General features: G+C 41.3%; 2 protein-coding genes across 5 annotated transcripts; both read left to right on the top strand.

Moving 5' to 3' along the window:
* The first annotated feature begins 1,296 nt into the window (after positions 1–1,296).
* On the top strand, positions 1,297–11,890 carry LOC101173478 (moesin-like). Of its 3 annotated transcripts, none has more exons than XM_023959337.1 (14): positions 1,297–1,810; positions 2,561–2,644; positions 2,719–2,814; positions 2,958–3,080; positions 3,450–3,601; positions 3,704–3,787; positions 3,865–4,011; positions 5,640–5,736; positions 6,336–6,499; positions 6,640–6,770; positions 6,950–7,110; positions 7,509–7,601; positions 9,199–9,432; positions 10,315–11,890. In XM_023959337.1, the coding sequence occupies exons 1-14, from the start codon at positions 1,802–1,804 to the stop codon at positions 10,477–10,479; spliced, it is 1,740 nt and encodes a 579-aa protein (XP_023815105.1). In that variant the 5' UTR covers positions 1,297–1,801; the 3' UTR covers positions 10,480–11,890. The 3 variants fall into 3 exon arrangements, with proteins under 3 accessions (XP_023815105.1, XP_023815106.1, XP_023815104.1); XM_023959338.1 differs by having other exon boundaries at positions 1,297–2,387; positions 9,274–9,432; XM_023959336.1 differs by having other exon boundaries at positions 1,297–2,387.
* Positions 11,891–12,369: 479 nt separating this feature from the next.
* ar-alpha (androgen receptor beta) lies at positions 12,370–20,250 on the top strand. Of its 2 annotated transcripts, none has more exons than XM_011480160.3 (9): positions 12,370–13,275; positions 14,118–14,254; positions 14,463–14,579; positions 15,022–15,159; positions 15,357–15,563; positions 16,090–16,234; positions 17,161–17,291; positions 17,445–17,596; positions 19,116–20,250. In XM_011480160.3, the coding sequence occupies exons 1-9, from the start codon at positions 12,404–12,406 to the stop codon at positions 19,278–19,280; spliced, it is 2,064 nt and encodes a 687-aa protein (XP_011478462.1). In that variant the 5' UTR covers positions 12,370–12,403; the 3' UTR covers positions 19,281–20,250. The 2 variants fall into 2 exon arrangements, with proteins under 2 accessions (XP_011478462.1, NP_001116383.1); NM_001122911.1 differs by having other exon boundaries at positions 12,404–13,275; positions 15,022–15,162; positions 15,354–15,563; positions 19,116–19,504.
* The last annotated feature ends 1,611 nt before the right edge of the window (positions 20,251–21,861 follow it).

The raw sequence follows: 21,861 nt of genomic DNA, 5'->3' as shown, positions 1-21,861 counted from the left end.
TAAAAACGAAAACTTAAACACTGCACTAAAACAGAACATGGCAGTGTAGTAACTCTCCAACCAAGTGTAGACTTTATTTTGGTCCGTGTGGGTTCTGAAGACTCTACCTGTCCTCCACCTGTCTTCTGGATGTAGCCACGCCTCGATGCCCCCCCTCCCCGTCATGTGTGAAAATCTTCCTCTCTCCCCTCTTCTTGCATTACTCCGTCTCCACGGCCATGTTTTCTTTAACAAAGTTTTCAGCTTCCTTCGCATCTGTGAAGCTCATGCGTCCCTGCTTCCATGTAAATCTGAGGGTTGCTGGATGTGCCAGTGTGTGTTTCACCTGGCGTTGCCACAACAGCTTCATCACTGGGGAAAACTGCTTCCGCTGAGCCACACGCTCCTTGGTCAGGTCTTCAAAAAATGACAGCTTACAGTTTTCCCACAATATGCCTCTTTTCTTCTTGGCAGCCATGAGGACTTTCTGCCGGGCTGTAAATCGCAGAAATCTCACCAGTATGATGCGTGGAGGTTGGTTAGGTCCTGGACGTGGTCCCGGGCTTCTGTAGCAGCTTTCAATCTCGTATTCCACTCCATCCAGCCCGAGGCCGTCAGAGATTAACTTCCTAATGTAATCGCATAGAGCGCCGTTTCCTTCCATTCCTTCTTTCAGTCCCACCAATCTTATATTCTTCTGCCGATGTCTGTTTTCTTGATCATCCGCACGAGCCCAAAGTAGATCAAGCTTCTTAGCTAGCAGCTTCTTGTCTTTAGCCACATTAGCAACTTGGTCCTCCATGTCCGAAATGCGGTTCTCGGCTCCAGTTAGCCGTAGTTGGATTGCACTTACGGCGTTCTTTAACTCTGTCGTGTCAGACTTAATAAGCGAAACATCACTTGCCACCACGTTCAGTGTAGCTCCCACTTTAGTAATTTCTGTAAGCAGGTCGCTTATTTCGGTCCTCTGGCCTTCATGTTGATTAGCAGAGCTAGCTTCGCCAGTAGAAACAGTCGGGAGGCGCGTTTGTATACTTCGTTTTTTCTGACTCATGGCGATGTTTCGGCTGGGAGAGGAAAAAAAATCTTGTATCTTAACAAGTTTAGCTGCGTTTAAATTATGCAGACGGGAAGAGTTTCGTAATTTGACGTGTAAAAATTAAGACGGGGTACGGAGCTCATCTACTATGCAGCCACCTCCTGGCACCTCATCACGTGACTCCCTTTCTGATCAACTTTAATGAACAGACAGATTCTTTGACTTTTTCACATTTACTTCTCTTACCCAAAATTCCATGTGGTGAGGCTATGGTGAAACAAAATTATACCAAACAAACTGTAATACTACCTCGCCAATAATTCCATTTCAGTTTTCTTTTCACCAAGGACGATGGTTCTGTTTTGACTGGGATTCTTATTTACTGATTCATCTCTTCAAATAAAGCACACCGCAAGATGCTTCCAAAGAGCAGTCAGATCTTCCTGCACTGACAGATCCATCATATTTTTGGTTCAATGATCAAAGAGTTCTAAATTTTCAATAAACCTCCTCACTCAAACTTTTTTTTTTTTTTTTTTTTACATAAAGGCAGGATTTAGAACATGCTACTACAAAAACTGAGATCTATCGCTTTAAATGGTCTGGGCTTTTTTGTGCAGATGGATTAACCACACAAGAAGCACTTGGAAACAATACAATAGTGTATTCTCGCTCACTGTAATCCTTAAAGGTATTGCAAGAACTTTCATATGACTGCAAAGAAAAGGCTGCTCAAAATACTGCATCTGAAGAAGGCTTTTGCCCATCCATTAAAAACTACAAATGTCAACTGTAAGTAACTATCAGTCTTTATTTACACCCTTGTTTTTATTTTTGTTTCATTTATGGTTTCGGTAACTTCAAACTTAAGATTGATCAGGTAGAGCTTTACCGGTGAGGCCTGTACTCCTAAAGCCCAGAGAGTATTTTTAGTAGTGAGCAAAGTTCCATAAAGTAAACTGAACAGGGGACAAAGATAATTCACATCTAGCCTTACACTCTTCCTGGTGCTCCAGTTTCTATAGTACTAAACAATTTTACCTTAAGTATTTGGCAGACTTTTTTTCCCTAATGACTAAACTAGTCTGTTTTAAAGATTTGGTTTGTGTCTTTTGAGGAAGATAAATGTGAGATTCTGCAGACAACATGATGCTTCTTCTTTCTGTGTGTGTGTGGAGTCACTTTGTTGACTTTTAACCAAATTTACTAAATTTTACTGTTTCGACCCGTCAGTAATACTTTGGCATCATACAATGAACCCCATGTTCTCAGTTGAGTCTTAAATACAAGTCTAAAAACGGGCTTCGTTTCTTGATTGTAGTCCCCTCCAACCTCTTGTGATTGGATGCTCCTGGTTGAACAGAAGAATGTAAGGAACACTCTTTTTGGTCTCTTTTTTTTAAACCAAGAAACCAACAGATTTAACTCTGTTTCAAGGATGTTCTTACATATTCTGTCTTATCCAGTTGTGGCTCTGTATGCTCTTTAATCCGACTCAGATGTATGAACAGAAAGGAGATTTTTCTCTCTTTGCTCTGGTAGATAAATGTCCGAGTCACAACGATGGATGCAGAGCTGGAGTTTGCCATTCTGCCCAGCACTACTGGCAAACAGCTTTTTGACCAGGTACTTTGTGTGATGCAAAGAAGCTGTTTCTTTGAGATAAGTGAAATTATGCTAACAGCTGTTGATGTGTTCAGATAGTGAAAACCATTGGGCTGCGAGAGACGTGGTTCTTTGGTCTTCAGTACCAAGACAGCAAAGGCTTTTCCACCTGGCTCAAGCTAAACAAGAGGGTAAAGTTACAGCTGCATGTCGACTTTCAATCCATCGTCCGCCTTAATTTAAACAAATGCGTCCAACTGTGGTGTTCCCCTGAGGTTAATTAAAGCCTATTTATTCATTCTGGTGTCCCCCTGCTGTGGGCTGTGAATCCCAGGTGACGGCTCAAGATGTGAAGAAAAGCAATCCTTTGTTGATCAAGTTTAGGGCCAGGTTTTACCCCGAGGACGTGGCTGAAGAGCTCATCCAGGAAGCAACGCAGCGCCTCTTTTTCCTGCAGGTCAGAAACACCAAATTGTTCTTCTACTCTTTGATAACAAACCACTTTATGTAATCAAAAAACATAAAGCAAACAAACTAAGGATTCAGACATTTTTTTCTGGTTGTTACATTAGTTCTGTGCTCTCCAAGAAGCAATACGGAGAAGCAATAGTAATAAGGAATCTCTGTCAAAACAAACTGTAAAAGATGACTTAATGGTCAGCAGGGGTTTCCTGATGACTCATACAGACCCGTCAAAAACTCATGGGTTTTCCGTCAGGGAGTACATGGACAGAAAACTTGATCCATGCTCAAGATGTAAACACCACACAGCAGAAAAGGATTCTCTCCATAAGCACACCGACTCTGCCATCTTCTCCTGTTTTAGGTGAAGGAGAGTATCCTAAACGATGACATATACTGTCCACCTGAGACAGCAGTGCTGCTGGCCTCTTATGCAGTTCAGGTCAAACATGGGGACTACAGGAAAGATTATCACGTCCAGGGATATCTCACAAAGGAAAGGCTGCTGCCACAGAGGTAGAGCATTCTGTGCATTTGGGCATTAACTGAGGTTCACCTTAATGCCAGTTTAACTCACCTGAATTCTAATTGCTTTGTCCTCTTTACTGATAACACCAGGGTTTTGGAGCAGCACAAGCTGAATAAGACTCAGTGGGAGGAAAGAATCCAGAAGTGGCATGAAGAGCACAAAGGAATGTTGAGGTACTAAATTCTTCCAGCAAAAATTGTCCAAGTGCAAGGAAGGGTTCTCCATCTCATCAAAGCATGCCATACTGCAGGGAGGACGCTATGTTGGAGTATCTGAAGATAGCTCAAGACCTGGAGATGTACGGCGTGAACTACTTCAACATTAAAAACAAAAAAGGGTCAGAGCTGTGGCTCGGAGTGGATGCTTTGGGTCTGAACATTTATGACAAAAAGGACAAGTGAGTGACAAATTATGTTCTTAAATCTGTACGCTAATTCATGAAAACCAAAGCCTTACAGTCTGGATTAATTACAACATCATTTTCTACACGCACGTATAGTTTCCTGTTCTCATTTTTCAAAAGTGTATTTTCTGTACCTCTAATTATAAAATGTCTCATGAAAAGTGAATTAAACCTTTTTACATTTATTTTTATGGGTCAGTAGAGACAAAAACAAGGAGATTTCATTGCCAAACACAACATTTGAGAACAAATGCCTCAACTATCAAGCCTGCAATTAAAGTTGTACTTTTTTGCCCAAATCTTATAAACAAAAACGAAGACTAATAATAAAACATCAAAAAAACATTTTTTTTATTTTACTTCCCACTGGGCCTCCATCCTAGTGGCCCAGAGAGAGGGTGACCTCAGTAAAAGTGGAAGAGTGTGGGCTTGAATCCATAGTAGGGTGTCACCAAAGGAATGGGTCCCACTGCCACCCTGATTTGCATTTTGCATCGTAGGTTGGATTGTGAGGGTTTAACCTCCAAGTGGTACCTAGAGGGAGCTGTGACTGCAGCTCGGTGTGTTCTCAAGAGATGGTTCAGATGTGGAGAACGCATTTCCCACACTGCTGTGTGGCAACAAATGCAACGTTTTAAACTTTGAAATTCTGCCACCTAACATGAACCAATGTTGACTAAATGTGTAATACACTAAAAATCTGTTTTAAACAATTGTTCATTAAAAGCTGACTTTGCCCATCAATTGTAATGGTAGCCAGCGCAAGGCTCTACTTTGCGGCAATTATCTACAAGGCTGAAAAATGCATTCTTCGGTTACAAAATTTGCTCCAAAAGTTGGATATCCAAGACGTCCCTCTGGTACATTTTCAGTCTGAAAGGAGTTGAAAAAAAATTACTGTTGCCCGTGTCAGGAGAAATTATGTGCAAATTAAAACATTGCAAAATAGAGAGGCACTTAGAGGAAGCCATCTTGGCCAAAAGCGTTAAGATTCATCGTAAAAAAATTCCATCTTGTCCAGAGAAATTACGACATCAGTCTTGTCCTCTAGTTTCCTCAAAATGTGTTGTTTTTAAAATTGACGAAAAACCAGAGTCAGGAGTCACAGTAAAGATGTCAGAAGATAAACACTTGTAAGTTGCACATAGTTTAAAGAAAGAACTGAAAATCCTCCCTAGACATGTAAATAATATTATGGTTGCTATGTTTATGTCCTCAAGGTAATCAAAAACGTGATTTGATTGGAAACCTTAGTACACTAAACAACTTTAAAACCTCGGGGGCTGATGGGACAAAGGATCAGAGGTCATGTTGGTTACCAATTTCCACTTGAAGCTGTAACTTTGGCATGTCTTGCTGCAACATTCACAGCTCGTCAGTACTTTGAAAATATCCTGGAGTCAAATGTAAGGTTGCTGTTTTATACATGGCTGTACACTTGCATATTCTAAGCTTTGCGTTTCAGCCTGTACTGTGACTAACAAATTCTGTCAGCTGAACTGAAACAATCAATGTGTGAATGGCATCATGCTTGCACAATGGTGCCAGAATGTAGCCAACCGCCTTGCTTCAGCTTTGCTGCTAATTTGTTGCAGGCCAAAAACATACTGATATTTTCACAGGATGACCCCAAAAATTGGTTTTCCCTGGAGTGAGATCAGAAACATTTCCTTCAACGACAAGAAGTTTGTCATTAAACCGATTGACAAGAGAGCCCCGGTAAGAAAAATCACAGCAAATTGTTTCTACTGCGGAACAAATTTCTTTTTAAACACAAAGCATTGAAAATGGAATTAAAGGTGATTTAGTTCCCGTCAAAGTTTTTTTTTTTTACAGCTTGATGGTATGTAGAGCCAGTATCTTAACACAGCCATTTAATGCCAATGGATTTAAGAGATTTTGGTCTTTCCCACTATTTTTACTGCTTGTTTTCAAGGCTACATTTCAGAGTTTTTAACACATTTTCATAGAAATGCAGAGTCATATTGTCTCACCACATCTGTAAACAGAAAGAGTGACAGAAACCCATTTGCTACTGGTGAGATGAGCAATTTTGAAGATGCATAAATTACACAGACTAGAGTTTCGGCAGCAGATGCCATTTGATCTCATTTACAAACATGAGATCAGGCCAGATTCTGCAAGCACAGATTTATTTAAAGTAGAGTTTGGAGGTAAATAATAAAAAAAAAACACAAAATCTATAAAAAAAAAAAAATCAACAATATGATCCATTTTTCATGTTTTCAACCCAAAAAACTGTTGTACAAACTGAACCTTTGACTCTCGACTGATTTGTTGCCTGTTTGCTGCTGAAGGATTTTGTTTTCTACGTGCCCCGTCTTCGTATCAACAAACGGATCCTGGCATTGTGCATGGGAAATCATGACCTGTACATGCGCAGACGCAAACCTGACACCATCGAGGTGCAGCAGATGAAGGCCCAAGCCAGGGAGGAGAAGAGCAAGAGGCAAAAAGAAAGGTACAGAGGAGGGGACATAATGAATCTGAATTGTTTTTTTTTTTTACAGTTTACACTGTGTTCTCTCTGCTTTAAGAAAGATCTGTCAGGAGGTAATGTTTCTTTCTAGATGTGTATTTATGCACAATTCTACTTGTCAGGGCTCTTCTTGAGAGTGAGAAAAAAAAGCGAGAATATGCTGAGAAGGAAACAGAAAAGATTGCCCGTGAGACCATGGAGCTGATGGAGAGACTGAGGCAGATTGAAGAGCAGACAAAGAGAGCTCAAGATGGTATGACAACTTTCTGAATGCAAATGTTTCTTAACTTCAGCTTGGTTTCTTTACCATTAAAGACAATTTCAAAAAATCTCTTGATATTTTAAATCTGTTTTTCTGGATTGTTTTGGAGCTCGCAAGCTTATTTGGATAGATATTTACTTGATGTTTTGCACACATGGATGCTTTTACAGAGCTGGAAGAGCAGACTCGCAGAGCACTTGAGTCAGAAAAGGAGAGAAAAATTGCTCAAGAGGAGGCCGAGCGTCTGGACAAGGATCGCAGAGCCGCAGTTGAGGCTAAAGAAACCCTTTTGCACAATTCTGAAACCCAAATCAAGAACCAAGAAAGCCTGGTACTCCCATTTACATCCACTTTTGTTGCTATATCTTTACCAAAAGTCATATTGAAATGGGTTTTGTTCAAACCCAAAACCCTAAGGGACTTGATAAACCTGAAACAAATTAACTTATTTTATGATTTTTTAAGTAGGTCCTAAAAGGATGGGAATTATCAACTTCAGAAATGCCAGTAAATTTGAATTTAAACAAATCTGCTTTTTTGTCTTTTAAAATAGTTCTTTCAGCTGTGAAACCATAGCCGTAACTTTGAAACCACATGTGAACATCATCCATGCACACATGGACACACACCCACTTCTCTTTGAACACATCACACCTGCAAACAGAGCACAATGACCTTAGAGCAGAAGAACTCTTAACTCTCTTTCCATTTGTGTGCATGGTTGCACAGGCCACTGAGCTGGCAGAGCTTACCTCTAAAATCTCCCAGCTGGAAGAAGCCAAGAAGAAAAAGGACGAGGAGGCGAAGGGATGGCAGAAAAGGGTGAGAGAGAAAAAATAAAACATGAAAGGGAGACGGGGGGACTTGAACATGAAGAAAACGGGGGACTTCTGATGCACAGACAATTAAAGAAGCCCAATATATGTCAATGCAACTTTGAAGTAGAGTTCAAATGTGTGCAAAATAAATGATTGTGCTCAGATTTGAACATTTCTATAGAGCTTTGTTTCTGTTTTCCCTTAAACTGAAAGTATACATATGAGATGTTTCATTACTATTTAATAATCTACTAAAATATAAATTTCACTTTTACTTCAGCACAGACAAAGTGAGCCCAAGATGCTTTTCCTTTTATCTCCATTGCTTCATTTCATTTGTTAATACACTGCACCTCTATTGTTGTATTTCTGCCGCAAATTCCCAAAAGGGTTTGATACGGTAAAGAAGCTTTCACCGTTTTGTAATAATTCCATTTCTTCCCGCAGACTCCAAAGATATTCAGACTCTGAGGATAAAAAGCAGTCGTGTACTTCAGGTGTTAATTTGGAATATTTTTTTCTTTTTTGCACACCTCAACGGTGTCCAATGATGAGATGTTTTGTGAATCCCTGGATTCCAAATTTGTTCACATATTCTTTCTGAGGAACAAGTCTGAACTGAAAACTGGGGAGTCCAGAATCAGAAATCTCTCAGTTTACAGCAATGCATTCGTACAGCTCTGTTAAAATGTTCATCTTGCATTAAATCTCATCCTGAAAGTAGTTGCTAAAGATTCTCATCCATCCAGGTCTTGAAGTTAAGTTTATGGTATCTGGTTTTAAGATTTCTCTTCTTGAAACTTTTCGCCACTCATCCAAACAGCTTCATCAGCTGATCTAGAACCCTAATGTTCATGTTTGCATCAGTGGAGTTATTACGAAATACAAGCAAGCCATATTATCTGCTTGACAACATCATAATTTCTGAATTTTTTATTTTTTGTTGAAGATAAAAACGTGTCCTCTCCATTTGTGGTCTGCAGCCCATGAGGCTGCAATGCTTCAAAAGATGGATGTTTAACCACAAAATACAGGAAGAACATAGAACGTGTTGGAATATTGCTGAATTCGGTTGTAAAAAGTTTCTGGAGGGAATCCAGTGCACATGCATTATAGGTTAGCCCAGTTTGCTTCTGGTCTAAACCCCATCTGCAGGTTTCCTGTGTTGCTTGCATGTTTTTCCCATTACTAAATACTCTGATTTGGTCACACACTCCAGAAAATGAGTCCTTTCAATGGACCGATGTGGGAAACTGTCAATTATGAAATTTGTCATGAACTTTGGCAGCTCCCCACAACCCCAAAATAGCTTAAGCCATTATGGAAAATGGATTAATAACAATGATGTCCTCTAAGCTTTGTTCCTCAAAAAATCACATTGTACATGAATCAGTTTCCCCTCTTTGGGGGTTGTGTTTCAGGACAGGATTTGAGACAATATAAAGACAATTGGAGAAATATTTAGGGGTTCATACTTTCTGCTTTTTAATCTTTTGTTTTAGCAAAAGTTTTAGCATGCTAAAGTCTCAGTGCTCGTCAAAGACTGTTCATCTCTTTAAAAAGTCAACCTTAACACTTGACTGTAAGTCGTGTTTTGACAGGCTGTGATGGTAGAAGCTGATTTGGAGCGAACCAAAGAAGAGCTGAAGACTAAACTAATGGGTGTCCACATCCAGAATTCTGTCCATCCTCACATGCATGAGCATGACGAGACGGATGAGAGCAGCGCAGAGGCGAGCGCTGAGCTGAGGTCTCCAGGCATGGTCCGAGACCGCAGCGAGGAGGAAAGAGTCACAGAAACGCAGAAGAACCAGAGGCTGCAGAAAAACCTAAAGGTAGAAATGCACTCACAAAACCCTGTTTCACAGATTTCACTGTTCTGCTAAAACTTGAGCAAAACCAAAAAGGCTGGTTTGGTGAATTAAAAATGGCATGAATTATCTTGATGGGAATGTTCAGTTTCTGTGAATAATGTTCTGTAAATTAGAAAGCACTTCTGCTGAATAGTGACAGTTACTGAATGAGAACGAGATAATCGAGCAAAACAAGGTGGCATTCAGATAAAAACTCAACTTCTTTCTCTGTAAAAGTTTTCAGCTCTGTGGAAAGCAAATGGGTTTTCCATCAGTTTCATTCATACAAGCAAAATCTGCATAACCACATAAGAGACACAGATGCTTGACATTAACAAATATAATTACCAGGATAAAGCATTTAATTGTGTTCTAACAAAATAAACTTTATGTTGACTTAAATGACTTTTGCAGTTATCACTCCTATGTCTCATGTCATGCCGTTTCTGGCCGGAAAAATCCTAGTTTTTCTGTGACACTTTTGAGGGTTTTGGTGTTCGTTCGTTACCGTTTTTTGTTGTATGACTCTAACTCTCCTGTAAAGATGCCAAACTAATTACTTTCACAAACCGTGTCTCGCCAGAACTAAGTGCACTTTACATAATTAAACATTGTTGCACTGTTTTTTTTAATCATTGTTCTGGTTTTATTCAGCGTAGAAATCTCCCTCCTGATTTTGGTCTCGCAGCCGGAGCGTGATATCATGTTGCACGTGCAACTCGACACAAAAAAATAGACTTAATAACTATTGACAAAGGAGTGTTTTCAGATAGAAGTGGGCAGAACTGAGAGGAGAGAGCTCCGGCTGCTGAATAGTTTGCAAGTATCAAGTAAGATGTTCTATTATGTTCTTTTCTCTTTCAGTTCCTGAGCACCGAGCTGGCCAGAGCTGTGGACGAGAGCAAAAAGACCCCCAATGACCTGATCCATGCCGAGAATGTGAAGCAAGGCCGTGACAAATACAAGACCCTTCGCCAGATTCGCCAAGGCAACACTAAACAGCGTATCGATGAGTTTGAGTCTATGTGAGACAGCTCCAGCTAAAGGAAAAACACAGATAATGAGCTAAAGTTTTAGAAAAGTAGATGTTAACTTTGACATAAGTAATCAGTTTGAGGTATCTGAATCAATAATAATTATTTTAACTGTGGTGCCATAATGTGGGATGGCTGTCTTTGATTTTTCCTACATTAACCTCTATATGGAGGGGAAATGAATGAAATAAAAACTGTCATTAGAAATAAAATGATTAGCAATGAAGGGAAAAAAAGGCAAATATTACTGGTTAATAGATGCAAACTGATTGTGGCCTTCTTTTCTGCTGTTCATCACCACCGTTTAGCACACAATCGCAGTCTGTATCAGCTTCCATATAAATAGGCAAACATTGTCTTGATGAAGCACTTAAATTTCAAATAACTTTATAATCCTGTTAAAGCTCATTTTATGTAGTTCTCAGAAGAAAGGTCCTTTCAGTATTGGGGGGGGGGGCAAATAAAGTCCAGTTCAAGCTCTTAATCCAATCTCATTACAACAAGTTTGAGTTATTTTTAATCTAGTTTAGTGCATTTCCACCAATCTTTTGTCGTTTCATTCACACAATGCTGAAAATAACCTAACCAACAGACTGCAGCTTAACCTGGCCTTAGTTAAAGCCTGTGTCCTGAGCAGGATGCAGTAAAGAGGAATTACTCTCCTTTAAGAGGAGGAAGACCTGCCTGCCCCACAAGCCAGAGGTCAGTAGGGTCGGATAGCGATTGCAATAATGCCACACATTCTTTACAGCATATAAAGAAGACACAAGAAGAGGATGAGGACAGTTCTTTTTTATACATTTAACTATTCTATATACATGGAAGCAATCAGTTTGCCTTAATTGAGTGATTTAAAAATTAAAAAAGTCTAACCTTGGAGCCATTAAGGAAGTGTATGAAAAATGTCCAAATATGACACACTTTTAATAGAGCTCTACTATTCTAATTTATGTTCTCAAATTTTCTACATTTTAGCCTCAATTTCAGACAATTAGGAGATACAAAAAAGCGACTCCTCTAATCCTCATCAGGACTTCGAAACATTTTATTCAAATGAGAGCTTTTTAGATTTTAAATGTCAGCAGTGAATCATCTTATCCACAACTTTGTGTCCCGTCTGAAATTATGACATCCTACTGGAAAGCAGCTCTGAAAAAAGCTGTTTCTGTATCTAATTTATTCTTTTTTCTTACATAAGAAAAATTTAAAAAGGATTGGCATGCAATTTTATGAAACTTTTCTTCTTTATAATAATTTTTTGTTTAGCTATAGTGAACACTTGCATAATGTGAGGGGAATAAACTAATAACAGGCAGAAATAAATGAACATGGAGCCATCTCATTAGATTAAATGTGTAGAAATTATATATTTGTAATAATATATAAATAAAATTGAAAGCATATAAGATAAAGGGATGTGGCTTTTCTTCTTTTAAGTGCTGTACATTATTCAGACAGCAGCTGTGAGGTGGAAAGCGCCGTTAAGCGGATTTATTTTTTATCCCGGCAAATCTCGCGAGAACTGCTGGTGTACCAGAATAACGACGGGGTGAGCGCCTGCGCTTCAAACTGTTATAATAAGTTACTTTATGGTTATTCTTTAGGCCGCTGTTCAAAACCAGGCAACACAGCGATATCTGCATTTCCTTCTCTATCAGTGACGAGAGTTAATCTTAAGAAATCAACGCTCACGAGTGGAAAACAGTTACTTTGTAAAAAAAGTTCACAGCCAATGATTTATGGATCCTATCGGCGGGACGTCCCTTCCCTGCGGCAACGTCGTAGACTGATCTGAATTCTCCTCCGCTGAGACGCATGAGTGGAGTCTCATTGGACAGGCGGGTTCTCGCCGGGAAAGTGTTTTGTTTGTTCTCTGCGCACTCTGCGCGTCGCTTTAACTCCAAGGACGCGAGCCGAAGATGGCCTTTCGCTCCAGCTTGGCGGAAAAACAAGAAACGTTTAACTGTTTCGTGATGAGTGACAGAGAGAATCCATGTGACACCAACGCGTGTCCAACAATCGAGCTGAGTAAAGCGGTGTCGGTGTCTCTGGGTCTGGATTCGCTGTCGTCTCCGCTCCACAGCCAGTGCCCCAGCAGCGCTTTTGCAGACCCCGCCGACAGCGGAAATCATGGTTTCCGAGGAGTGTCAGAGTTGGGAACGCCTGGAAATGTGAACTCGGAAGGAAATGGACTTGTCCTAGCCCGCAGCAGCCCGGCACGGGACAACTTTAGAGAAGTGTGCGCTAACATTCGGCAGGTGAGCTGCGTGGATCTGTTCAGATCGGGGGAAATGGACTGCGCGCAGTCTGTTACGCGCGGATCGGTCATATCCAGATTCATCTGCAAGGATCCCAGCATGTTCGTGAACCCGGCAGCAGAGCTCTCCGCGACTTCCCAGGTCAATGAGGTCGCGCCTTTAAAACCATATTCTGCTTATCCCGCTAATCCAGACCTGTACAGGGAGAACCAGGGCGGATGGTCATCATGGTGCGCAAACGAGCGCATTTACAGCGAGCGACCCGAGCCCCACAGAGGCGGGTCTGACGGACATCATTTCTCCTGCAAATATTGCAGCTGTGGGCCAACTCCATTCGGGTCCAGACAGGAATGCAACTGTGTGTGGTACAGTAGAGGTGCGCAAAGCGGAAAAGGTGGCTCACAAGCAGCGATGGCACAGGGTTACGGCCAAGTGGAAAGTTACCCAGACGCGACTCCCCAAGGGCAAAACACTTTTTCCACCATCAAGACCGAACCTTCAGTTTGGGTGGACTGCGGCGACCGAACTTTCAGGTATCGTGGATTCTGATCCTTCCTACTTGTTTTCGTTTGCATGTGCCAGGCATCGGGCCAAAAAAGCAGTCCTGTGACTGGAAGCGTTTTGCGCTCAGTCACACTCTTCTCTGACCCGAAACAAAAAGACTAAATGCAGCGTGATCAGCATGTCTAATGATCCTGCTCCACTTTACCAAATATTACAGAGTCTGCCTGTGAGGAAATCATTCGGTTTAAGTGCGCAGTCAGGTGTCAAACTTTATGTCACGACAGTTTTATACAACACTTTCATAATTTTAGCATCCATAAATCAAAGCACCATCAAACCATAATACGTGCTCTGCATTAGCACTGATTATTTGCCTTCTAAAAAAGCCCATGCGCTGTGTTTGGCCTTGGCCATTTGAGTATCCAGCTAAGAGTGAACCAAAGTTCATCCTATCCAACTTTCCAGAAAGGGCCTTATTTGTGCTGTGACTAGCCACACAAGAGACATCCAGACGTGATTTAATGCATCAATGCCACTATAAACAAGAGATACGGCACCTGCTGCTGCTGATTCTGTGCTCGGGATGGAAGAAGATGTTTTGTCAAGAGTTACTGATTCCTAAAAAAATATTCAGACTCTGGCATTCTTTAATCAACACTTTCCTTGAATCCACTTGCTGTTACCATTGTGGTAATTGGATTTTCTGGCAGTAATTAGTGCACTAGGTTTCCAAAGAGGATGGACAGATTGACCTGAATCTCTCAAAAATTCTGGTTAAGCTTGTGCTTTGATTTTTCTTTTCTTTTCTAAAAGAAATGAAAAGTTGATCCATATGTTTCTTCCTGTCAATCCATGTTTTTTGTGTGTCCAGGCATGAGGATTTGTTTCCAGGAGTCTACCTGTCCGACCGCAGAGTGTGCCAGGTGTGTGGTGACGATGCTTCAGGCTGTCACTATGGAGCAGTCACCTGCGGCAGCTGCAAAGTGTTCTTTAAAAGGGCCGCTGCAGGTGGGTGTAAGACGCAAACATTCAGGAGGGATGCGGAAAATTATCCATCCGCTGATTTAATTTCTTACACCCACGTGCCGACAGGGCACAGTGACCTGACATTAGGAGGACTATTCGTTATCAGTAAACACCCACATATCATTGCAACGAGTAGAAGCCAAAGCATTGTTGAACACGCGTCCTCCGGGACTCGGTGTGTTGCTTCCAGGTAAGCAGAACCACCTGTGTGCCAGCCGGAACGACTGCACCATCGACAAGCTGAGGAGGAAGAACTGCGCCTCGTGCCGTTTGAAGAGGTGCTTCATGTCGGGGATGAGCCTGAAAGGTGCGAAAGGATGAAAAGAGGATGTTTCAGAGAAAGAAAATGTGAAATGTTTCCAAATCAGGAGAACAGATGCTTAACGTTCAGCAGATCAGAGCTGTTTGCGCTTCAATGCATTCCACATAATATTTGTTATTCCTTTTTCATCTTCTTCACATGTAAATTTAAAGAAGAAAAAAAAAGCTCCACATTGACTCCAACCTTATTTATCCTGCTCCATTTCTTTATTCATTCATTTTTTCATTCATTCATTTTCTTAACCGTTTTATCCCTTTCGGGGTCACGGGGCTGCCGGAGCCTATCCCGGCCACTTGTGGGCGAAGGCAGGGAAAGAGTCCAACAAAAAAAAAAAGCTAATTAGTTCCATTTCTTTATGAGATATAAAATCAGCATATTTTAGTGTGCATGTCCGCTTCCTGTCTGCCCTGTTTGGGTTATATTGTAGGCCGGAGGCTGAAGGGAGCTGGACAGACGAGGAACGGAGAGGAGGAGCAGCAGCCCACTGCCTGGGGGCCTGGGGAAAGGGAAGAGCGAAAGAAAGATGTTATCCCGGAGCCTGGAAACATGGCTTCCACGGCTCAAGGTAGTGAGGATTAACTGTGCAAAAGTGTCATCCTGAGTTTAATATTTCCTAACTAACCGTAAAGTATTGCTCTCAAGTAGCAGTTTAAAAATGGACTTGGTTTATCTTTTATTACCAAGTCCAGCTGGTTGCTTTAGACATTAGGTCTTGTATGGGAGGTTTAAGCTTGTACTTTTTTCTTTTTTTCTTTTCTGCAGGGCCTCAAGGCTTGCCACCAGGGATCCCCCCGACTCTGCGCTCCTGCTTATCCCTCCTGAGCATCCTGCAGTCTATTGAACCCACTCTGGTTAATGCGGGACATGACCCCGCCCAGCCAGACAGCCCCTCGTCCTTGCTAACCAGCCTCAACGAGCTCGGAGAGAGGCAGCTGGTAACCGTGGTGCGCTGGGCCAAGGCAATTCCAGGTAAGGCAATTGGTGCCAAGGTGACGCCTGCAGACATTTCTGCAGCTGCTCCAGATTATTCTCATAGTTTTTGTTTCCTTTCTGTTTTACTGTCACGTAAAAGAGCAATTAAAAACTTGCCAGCACAAGAGCAACATTAACGTAATGAAGATTTTCTTTCTGAAAAGTGCGAAAAAATAATACTTCAGTAAGTAGGGATATTTAAGAATCCTCTGTTATCTCCGTGCGGGGCCTCAAGATGTTGGTCTGTAGTTTTCAGCAGCTGCCAGGATCCTGTGCCAGTTCAGTTCAACGTGCTGAAGCACACAGCAGTGTGCAGGCCAGTCAGTTCAAATACTAACCACTAGAGGGGGCCATGTTCACATTTAAGCTAAGGAAAGAAAACTCAAAACAGACATGATTCCTTTTCCCTAAATTTTATTAGTCTCTTTTATCATAGAACTAAAAAGGATTCTTTTTTTTTCTTTATTTACCTCTTTAACTGCAAAAACAACCCAGTGTTTTCCATAACCGTGTGGTTTTCCAGGTTTCCGTGATCTCCACGTGGATGATCAGATGTCAGTGATTCAGCTGTCGTGGATGGGGGTGATGGTGTTGGCGTTAGGGTGGAGATCCTACACTCTCACCAACTGCTCCATGCTCTACTTTGCTCCAGATCTGGTTTTTAACGAGTAAGTCTTGGAAGTTTTCCGTGTTTTTGTTAAAGATCAAACTTTACCAAGCTCACGCAAAAAAAAAAAAAACCCATAGTAAATAAAGTTTTTTTTTTTTGGTAAAGAAAACCTAGAACGGCTTCTTTGTCGAACAAAGTCGTCTTGTTTGGGAGCAATCAGCTCTCTGTGGCACCGGGTTTACTCAAACGTCAGGAGATTTCAGCTGTCATCATCACAGGGAAACGTGGCGCTGTGGAGGACGAGCATCAGAGAACGTCTGACTAATCAGACAGTAAACATCTCCTTTTGAGGCGACAGTAAACAAGTGTGTTCTGTTGGAACCGCTTCCTCTGCGTCAGATAAACGTGGCTGCAGAGCGATCACCTCAGATGATTTATTCCATTTCATCTCCGTGTAACCAGCCTTAATTCCCCACTGACTGCAGCAGCATTAAGTTGTTTCTCTTTTCACCTTTATGAGTTTTGATTTTTATTGCAACTTTCTGGATTCCATCAAAATGTTTCCTTTACTTTCATTCCCCCCCCCTCCCTCTTTTGTTCTTTTAAAGTTTTAAGACAAACACAGTGGTGTGAATCACACATGTTATACATAAAAGTCCTTTTTTTTTCTTTTTTTCTTTTCCTGCTTCGGAACTGTAAATGGTCGAAAAAGGAGAGCTGCTCACTGAGCTGAAGGCAGCCAGAGGGACTCAGGGTCGCTTTCAATGTTCTGCCTTTTTTGTGCAACATTAGCAGGACACTCATTCTCTCTGCATCCGACCTATGGCCTGTGTGGCAATGAATAGGTCTGCCCTGCATGTTCACCCTCATTTTTCTCTGTCTCTTTCTCCACAATCCATCTTCTCCTGCAGCTTTTTCCTCTCTCCTTTCACTTTGTAGGAGCATTCTTGAAATGTAATTGTTTTTTTGTGTTACTTTTTGCAGCCAGCGGATGCAAATCTCCAGTATGTACGAACACTGCGTGAGGATGAAGCTCCTCGCCCAACGCTTCCACCGGCTGGAGGTGACCGAGGAGGAGTTCCTCTGCATGAAGGCCCTCGTCCTCTTCAGCATCTGTGAGTTGGCTGGCATCGCGTTTGGAGTAACAGCTTTTAATGTTGCCTCGGCCCGTGAAATACGACAAGAAAGGAGCAGAGTCGTACTTCAGCGAATTTATTGGATGAATAAAGTGTGTGAGTTATTGTGGTGCTCTGGCTTTGTGGTTGCAGTGCCAGTAGAGGGCCTGAAGAGCCAGCGCTGTTTTGATGAACTGCGGACCTCCTACATCAAGGAGCTGGATCGGCTGGCCAGCCACCGCGGGGAGACCACCCGTACACAGAGGCTGTTTCAGCTCACGGAGCTGCTGGACTACCTCCAGTCGGTAATGCACTCGAGTCCATTTCACAACCACAACATGTTTGTAAACTCAATTTTAGTAATTGCCACAGACCTGTGTACCTTTGTGCAAAGTATAGAGGGTCTGAGTGTCCCTCATAAGTACACAAACTGTATTTGGCACACACTAGGACAGTTGGATTATTATTAACTAAGATCGTGAGATTTAATCAAAGAGTCTATCAGCTATTACATTTAAAATTTAAGCCAGAGTTGTTTTTATTTAGTTGTTTTTTTAGTGCCAGGACAGTTTGTTACTTAAATGTTTTGTCAACTCTGCAATGGCTCCCTCTGCAGTCAGAAACGTGTAACAACTCTTTTCTTCTCTTATTTCAGCTTTTTCTTTTGTTTTTCTTGTTTTGTCTTTAAAAATCTGATATCCAATTTCTGTTTATACACATTTGTTTTAAAACTCCCAGATCTAAACTCTAAAAACAGCTTTTCAGAGGAGCCATTAAAAAAAATTGGTTAAATAAAGCCACGCAGAAAAGAAAAGTCTTCCTGTGTTTTATTTCTATTTAACAGGAGACAACAGGAATGAAAAGCCTCGAAACATATCCATGTGTGTGTTACCACATAAAAAGGTCACAGTGCATATTTTCTCACCATCCATCCACTGTGTCGTTGGAGTTGCTCAAGCGTCTGGGCACATACGAAGCCAAAATAAATAATGTCAGTAAAAGCTGAAATAAATCTTGTGCTGAGAGCTTATTTAACATGCAGAAATGTCAGGCTACTCCAGTCAGCTTGTGCAATTCATCACTCATGTATCCGTCGTTAAAGCATGTGAGAGCCTGTAAAAACTTTACGATAATATTTGTTGCGATTATGCTTCTCGGTTTATTTCTGGAAAAGCCTAAACCTGTATAACCACTTTTTTTTTTTGTTAAAATCCTAATTTGAACCCACGGGAGTGCTCATAAGAATGCCTTGGCTGAGGGAAACTGTGGCTCAATCATCAGTAGTTACTATTCAATACAAACACACATATAACTCATGCAATTCAGATTTAGTCATTGAAGATTCTCAGCAGGCGTTCATCCACTAGGGGGTGCAGATCAACTGCTTTTCGCCTCAGATAGCTGGAGGACTTCTCAAAGAACAATTAAGTTCCAGAAGTAAAATCCTGAAGTTGTTAATAGGGTGTGGCTGACGGAGGAGCCCCTTCCTCCAGAGAGCAGAGCAGCGGCAGTTTATCCCTTAAATGCTCAACTTTGTGCTTTATGAGCTGGAAAGAAGCCACCGATTATCTGGCAGGGCTCTTGAGGAAGAAAAGTGGAGCTGGAGGAGAGTTCTCAGCTCAGGGAGGCTCTTTCAGCCGTGTGGAGCTCGGGATGTCAGGTGCTGGCTTTGAAATCCACCTCTCTTGAAGCTTTTGTCCAAAGACAGGCAGCCCCATCCATTGTTTACATTCCCACAATCCCCCCTACTTTGTTTTCTTTCAACCTTTAAAACCATCTTAGTCACTAATTACCTAAATATGTTTCTCTGTCTTCTCTTGTTAGGTTGTGAGGAAATTGCACCAGTTCACCTATGATCTCTTCATCCAAGCTCAGTCCCTGCAGACGCGTGTCAACTTCCCCGAGATGATCTCGGAGATTGTCAGTGTTCATGTGCCCAAAATCCTCTCAGGCATGGTCAAGCCCATCCTTTTCCACAACACAGCCTAGACAGAGAGAGCGTCTCGCTGACTGTACCCGCGTCCCACAACTGCAGGCGCATATCTGCAGCTGTCAGGCTGAAATGGCAAAAATAGGCTTTATGGAGATGAAATGAGTCGGATTTAGGCGGTGAGTGGACACTCACAGTAGACGAGGACTGCACATTCTTCCAGCGTAATGTAGATCCATCCACCCTGCTCTTCTAGCTGCCTGCTTTCTGTGTCACAAACTTCAGATGTTCTTAATCAAAACTCTTGCATGCCTTTGTCCACACCAGTTAATAAAACCTGCCGTTGTACTGATTGTCAACATGTAGTTGGGGGGGGGGGGACTTTTTGTAGATTTCACATCCTAAAGCTTCTCTGTGTACACCAGCATGGCGTTTGATCTAGCTTTTTTTCCACAATAAATGTCGTTGTGTGCACCTAAGGTGAAAAAAAAGGCTAATTGACAGTGAATAAGCAGTAGTCGCATGCATGCTGAAAAATAAAGTAATCTTGCCTGTAGGCGAAACAAAAAAAACCTTCTTAAAGATGTCATAAGTAGTTTTATGTGCTAAAATAAACGCCTCTAAAGTGCAAGTACCTTCAGTCGAGCTTATTTTGAATGTATATTTATGAATCTTTAAGAGTTGGAGTATGAAAAGCACGCTCCACTGACCTGTTCTTCAGCTGATTTAAAAAAAAAAAAAAAAGAAGAAAAAAAACGTAACTTTGAAAACATTTTTTTCGAGTGCCAAACTTTCTTCAAGCACAATGTTTTTCCCAAGTGAATATTTCCTACTCTTGTGTAACTTTTCTACTGTTTCTTATGGATGTTCTCTGCCAATGCTGCTTTTTTGTGTATCATCTTGTATTCATTGTAGCTTATTGCACTTTTGCAAAAAAAAAAAAGAAAGAAAATAACAAACAATTGAGCAGAACAGATTTTTCGTTCATTTAAAGCTGAAAATGTAATAAAATGAAGTTAAACTACAAAGCATGGCTGTGCTGCTCTTTCCAGCAGGACTTTTTACTGACTTAATTTGTTTAATGGAATCAGAGAACAAGATTAAATAAAAACGTGGTTCATTTAAAAAAAAAAATCATTAGAGAAAATTATTTTATGAAGTTGGTTTGGGGTGCCCTCTAGCGGCCAATGAGGGAACGTATAATTAGTGCAGCCAGATGACATCTGTTGGATCCACTGATATTTACTTGGTTGTGAAATTGGACACGGATTCACGCCACATTTGACTGAGGTTAAATTACAGTGCAAGTTGCATATTTTATTCAAGAGTCATAATATATTCCTTATGAGAAAATGTGATTCAAGACAGATTAGCTGCAGGGTAAATAAGGCTGGTCTGCTATTCATTACAAGTTTAGAGTTTAGAAAAAGTTTTTTTTTTCTTTCTTTAAATTAACAATTTTGCAGAAAAACCCTTTACTTTACAAGCTGGTTTACTTTGTGCATTTGAAGGCAGAGGCCATTATTGTCTGGGTAACCTACCATTTTCGGCCCCATTTCCTGGAAAACTCCTTTTTCAGCTAGCATTTGTCCCTCTCATAAATGAATTGGAGCTGAACGAAGCTAGATTTGAAAGACATGCTGAAATATCACTTATTTCTAAATATACTCTAGTGTCCCTGAGGTTTTCCCTTAAAACCAGGCGTCCATGTAGGTTTGCAAAGATTAAAAATGCATGTGTTGATGTCGACATTTGAACTTAGTTTAGATTCCATCTGATTTTTGTCTTTCTCCACGTCTGCTCTCCATCAATATTACATGTCTACTTCGGTGGAGGAGGAATTTTCTTCTGTCGTTCCTTTCTTTTTTCCTGTTGGGTAAACAGCAACCGCAGAAAGCAGAGTCACGCTGACCACAAAGAACAAAAAGATGAAACTCTGTCCTTATGTTTAGATGCAGGGAGGATTAAAACAGGGGTAATGGAGGCTGTGGGAGGATGGATTTGAAAGAGAACCAACAGAAGGAGTGGGTTCTTAAAACTTGACACCAAAGTTACTGAATGCATGGTGCCAAAGAAACTAGGTTGACATAGGGCGAAGTGCTCCTTACATAAAAACTAAGCAATAATGTTCCAAAACACCAGGTTACCACAGCTCATAGCTGCTGTGACCGGAAGTCAATTAGATTATAAAGGTGGTAAGATGACACCCCTGAATGGGGTGTTGTGGTGGTCTGTCTAATGGAGACTGATTTCTACCCAAGCACCAGTCCATTAACAACCAATTAACTTCCTATTAATATTTTACCAGACAGGGCCTCTCCTCCTGACATGTTTTAAGGAGCTTTTTTTCCCAGGAGTGTTTGAACATGAGCAGCTTTTAGCGCAGCATAAAGAGCCCAGTGTAATGGGCTGAAGGAGGAGGAGTGGCAACCTGATAGCACTGAGAGCAGAGTAGTGGAGACAGACTTCTGCAGCTGGTCTGTCCCAAACTGGGCCAAGCCTGAGCCAAACGCAGTGTTGGGAAATCCGTGTTTTTGTGTGATTAATTCTCAGACGCAAGATCAGACAGGAATAAGTTAACTGAGCAACCGTGTGTTTCACTTACAGAAAACGATGATTAATTTGGACCTGTCACACATT

The sequence above is a fragment of the Oryzias latipes genome, chromosome 10 (assembly GCF_002234675.1).
Source record: "Oryzias latipes chromosome 10, ASM223467v1".
Classification (NCBI taxonomy): Eukaryota; Metazoa; Chordata; class Actinopteri; order Beloniformes; family Adrianichthyidae; genus Oryzias; species Oryzias latipes.
The sequence above is the reverse complement of the archived record's forward strand: the minus strand, read 5'-3'. Positions and strand labels throughout refer to the sequence as shown.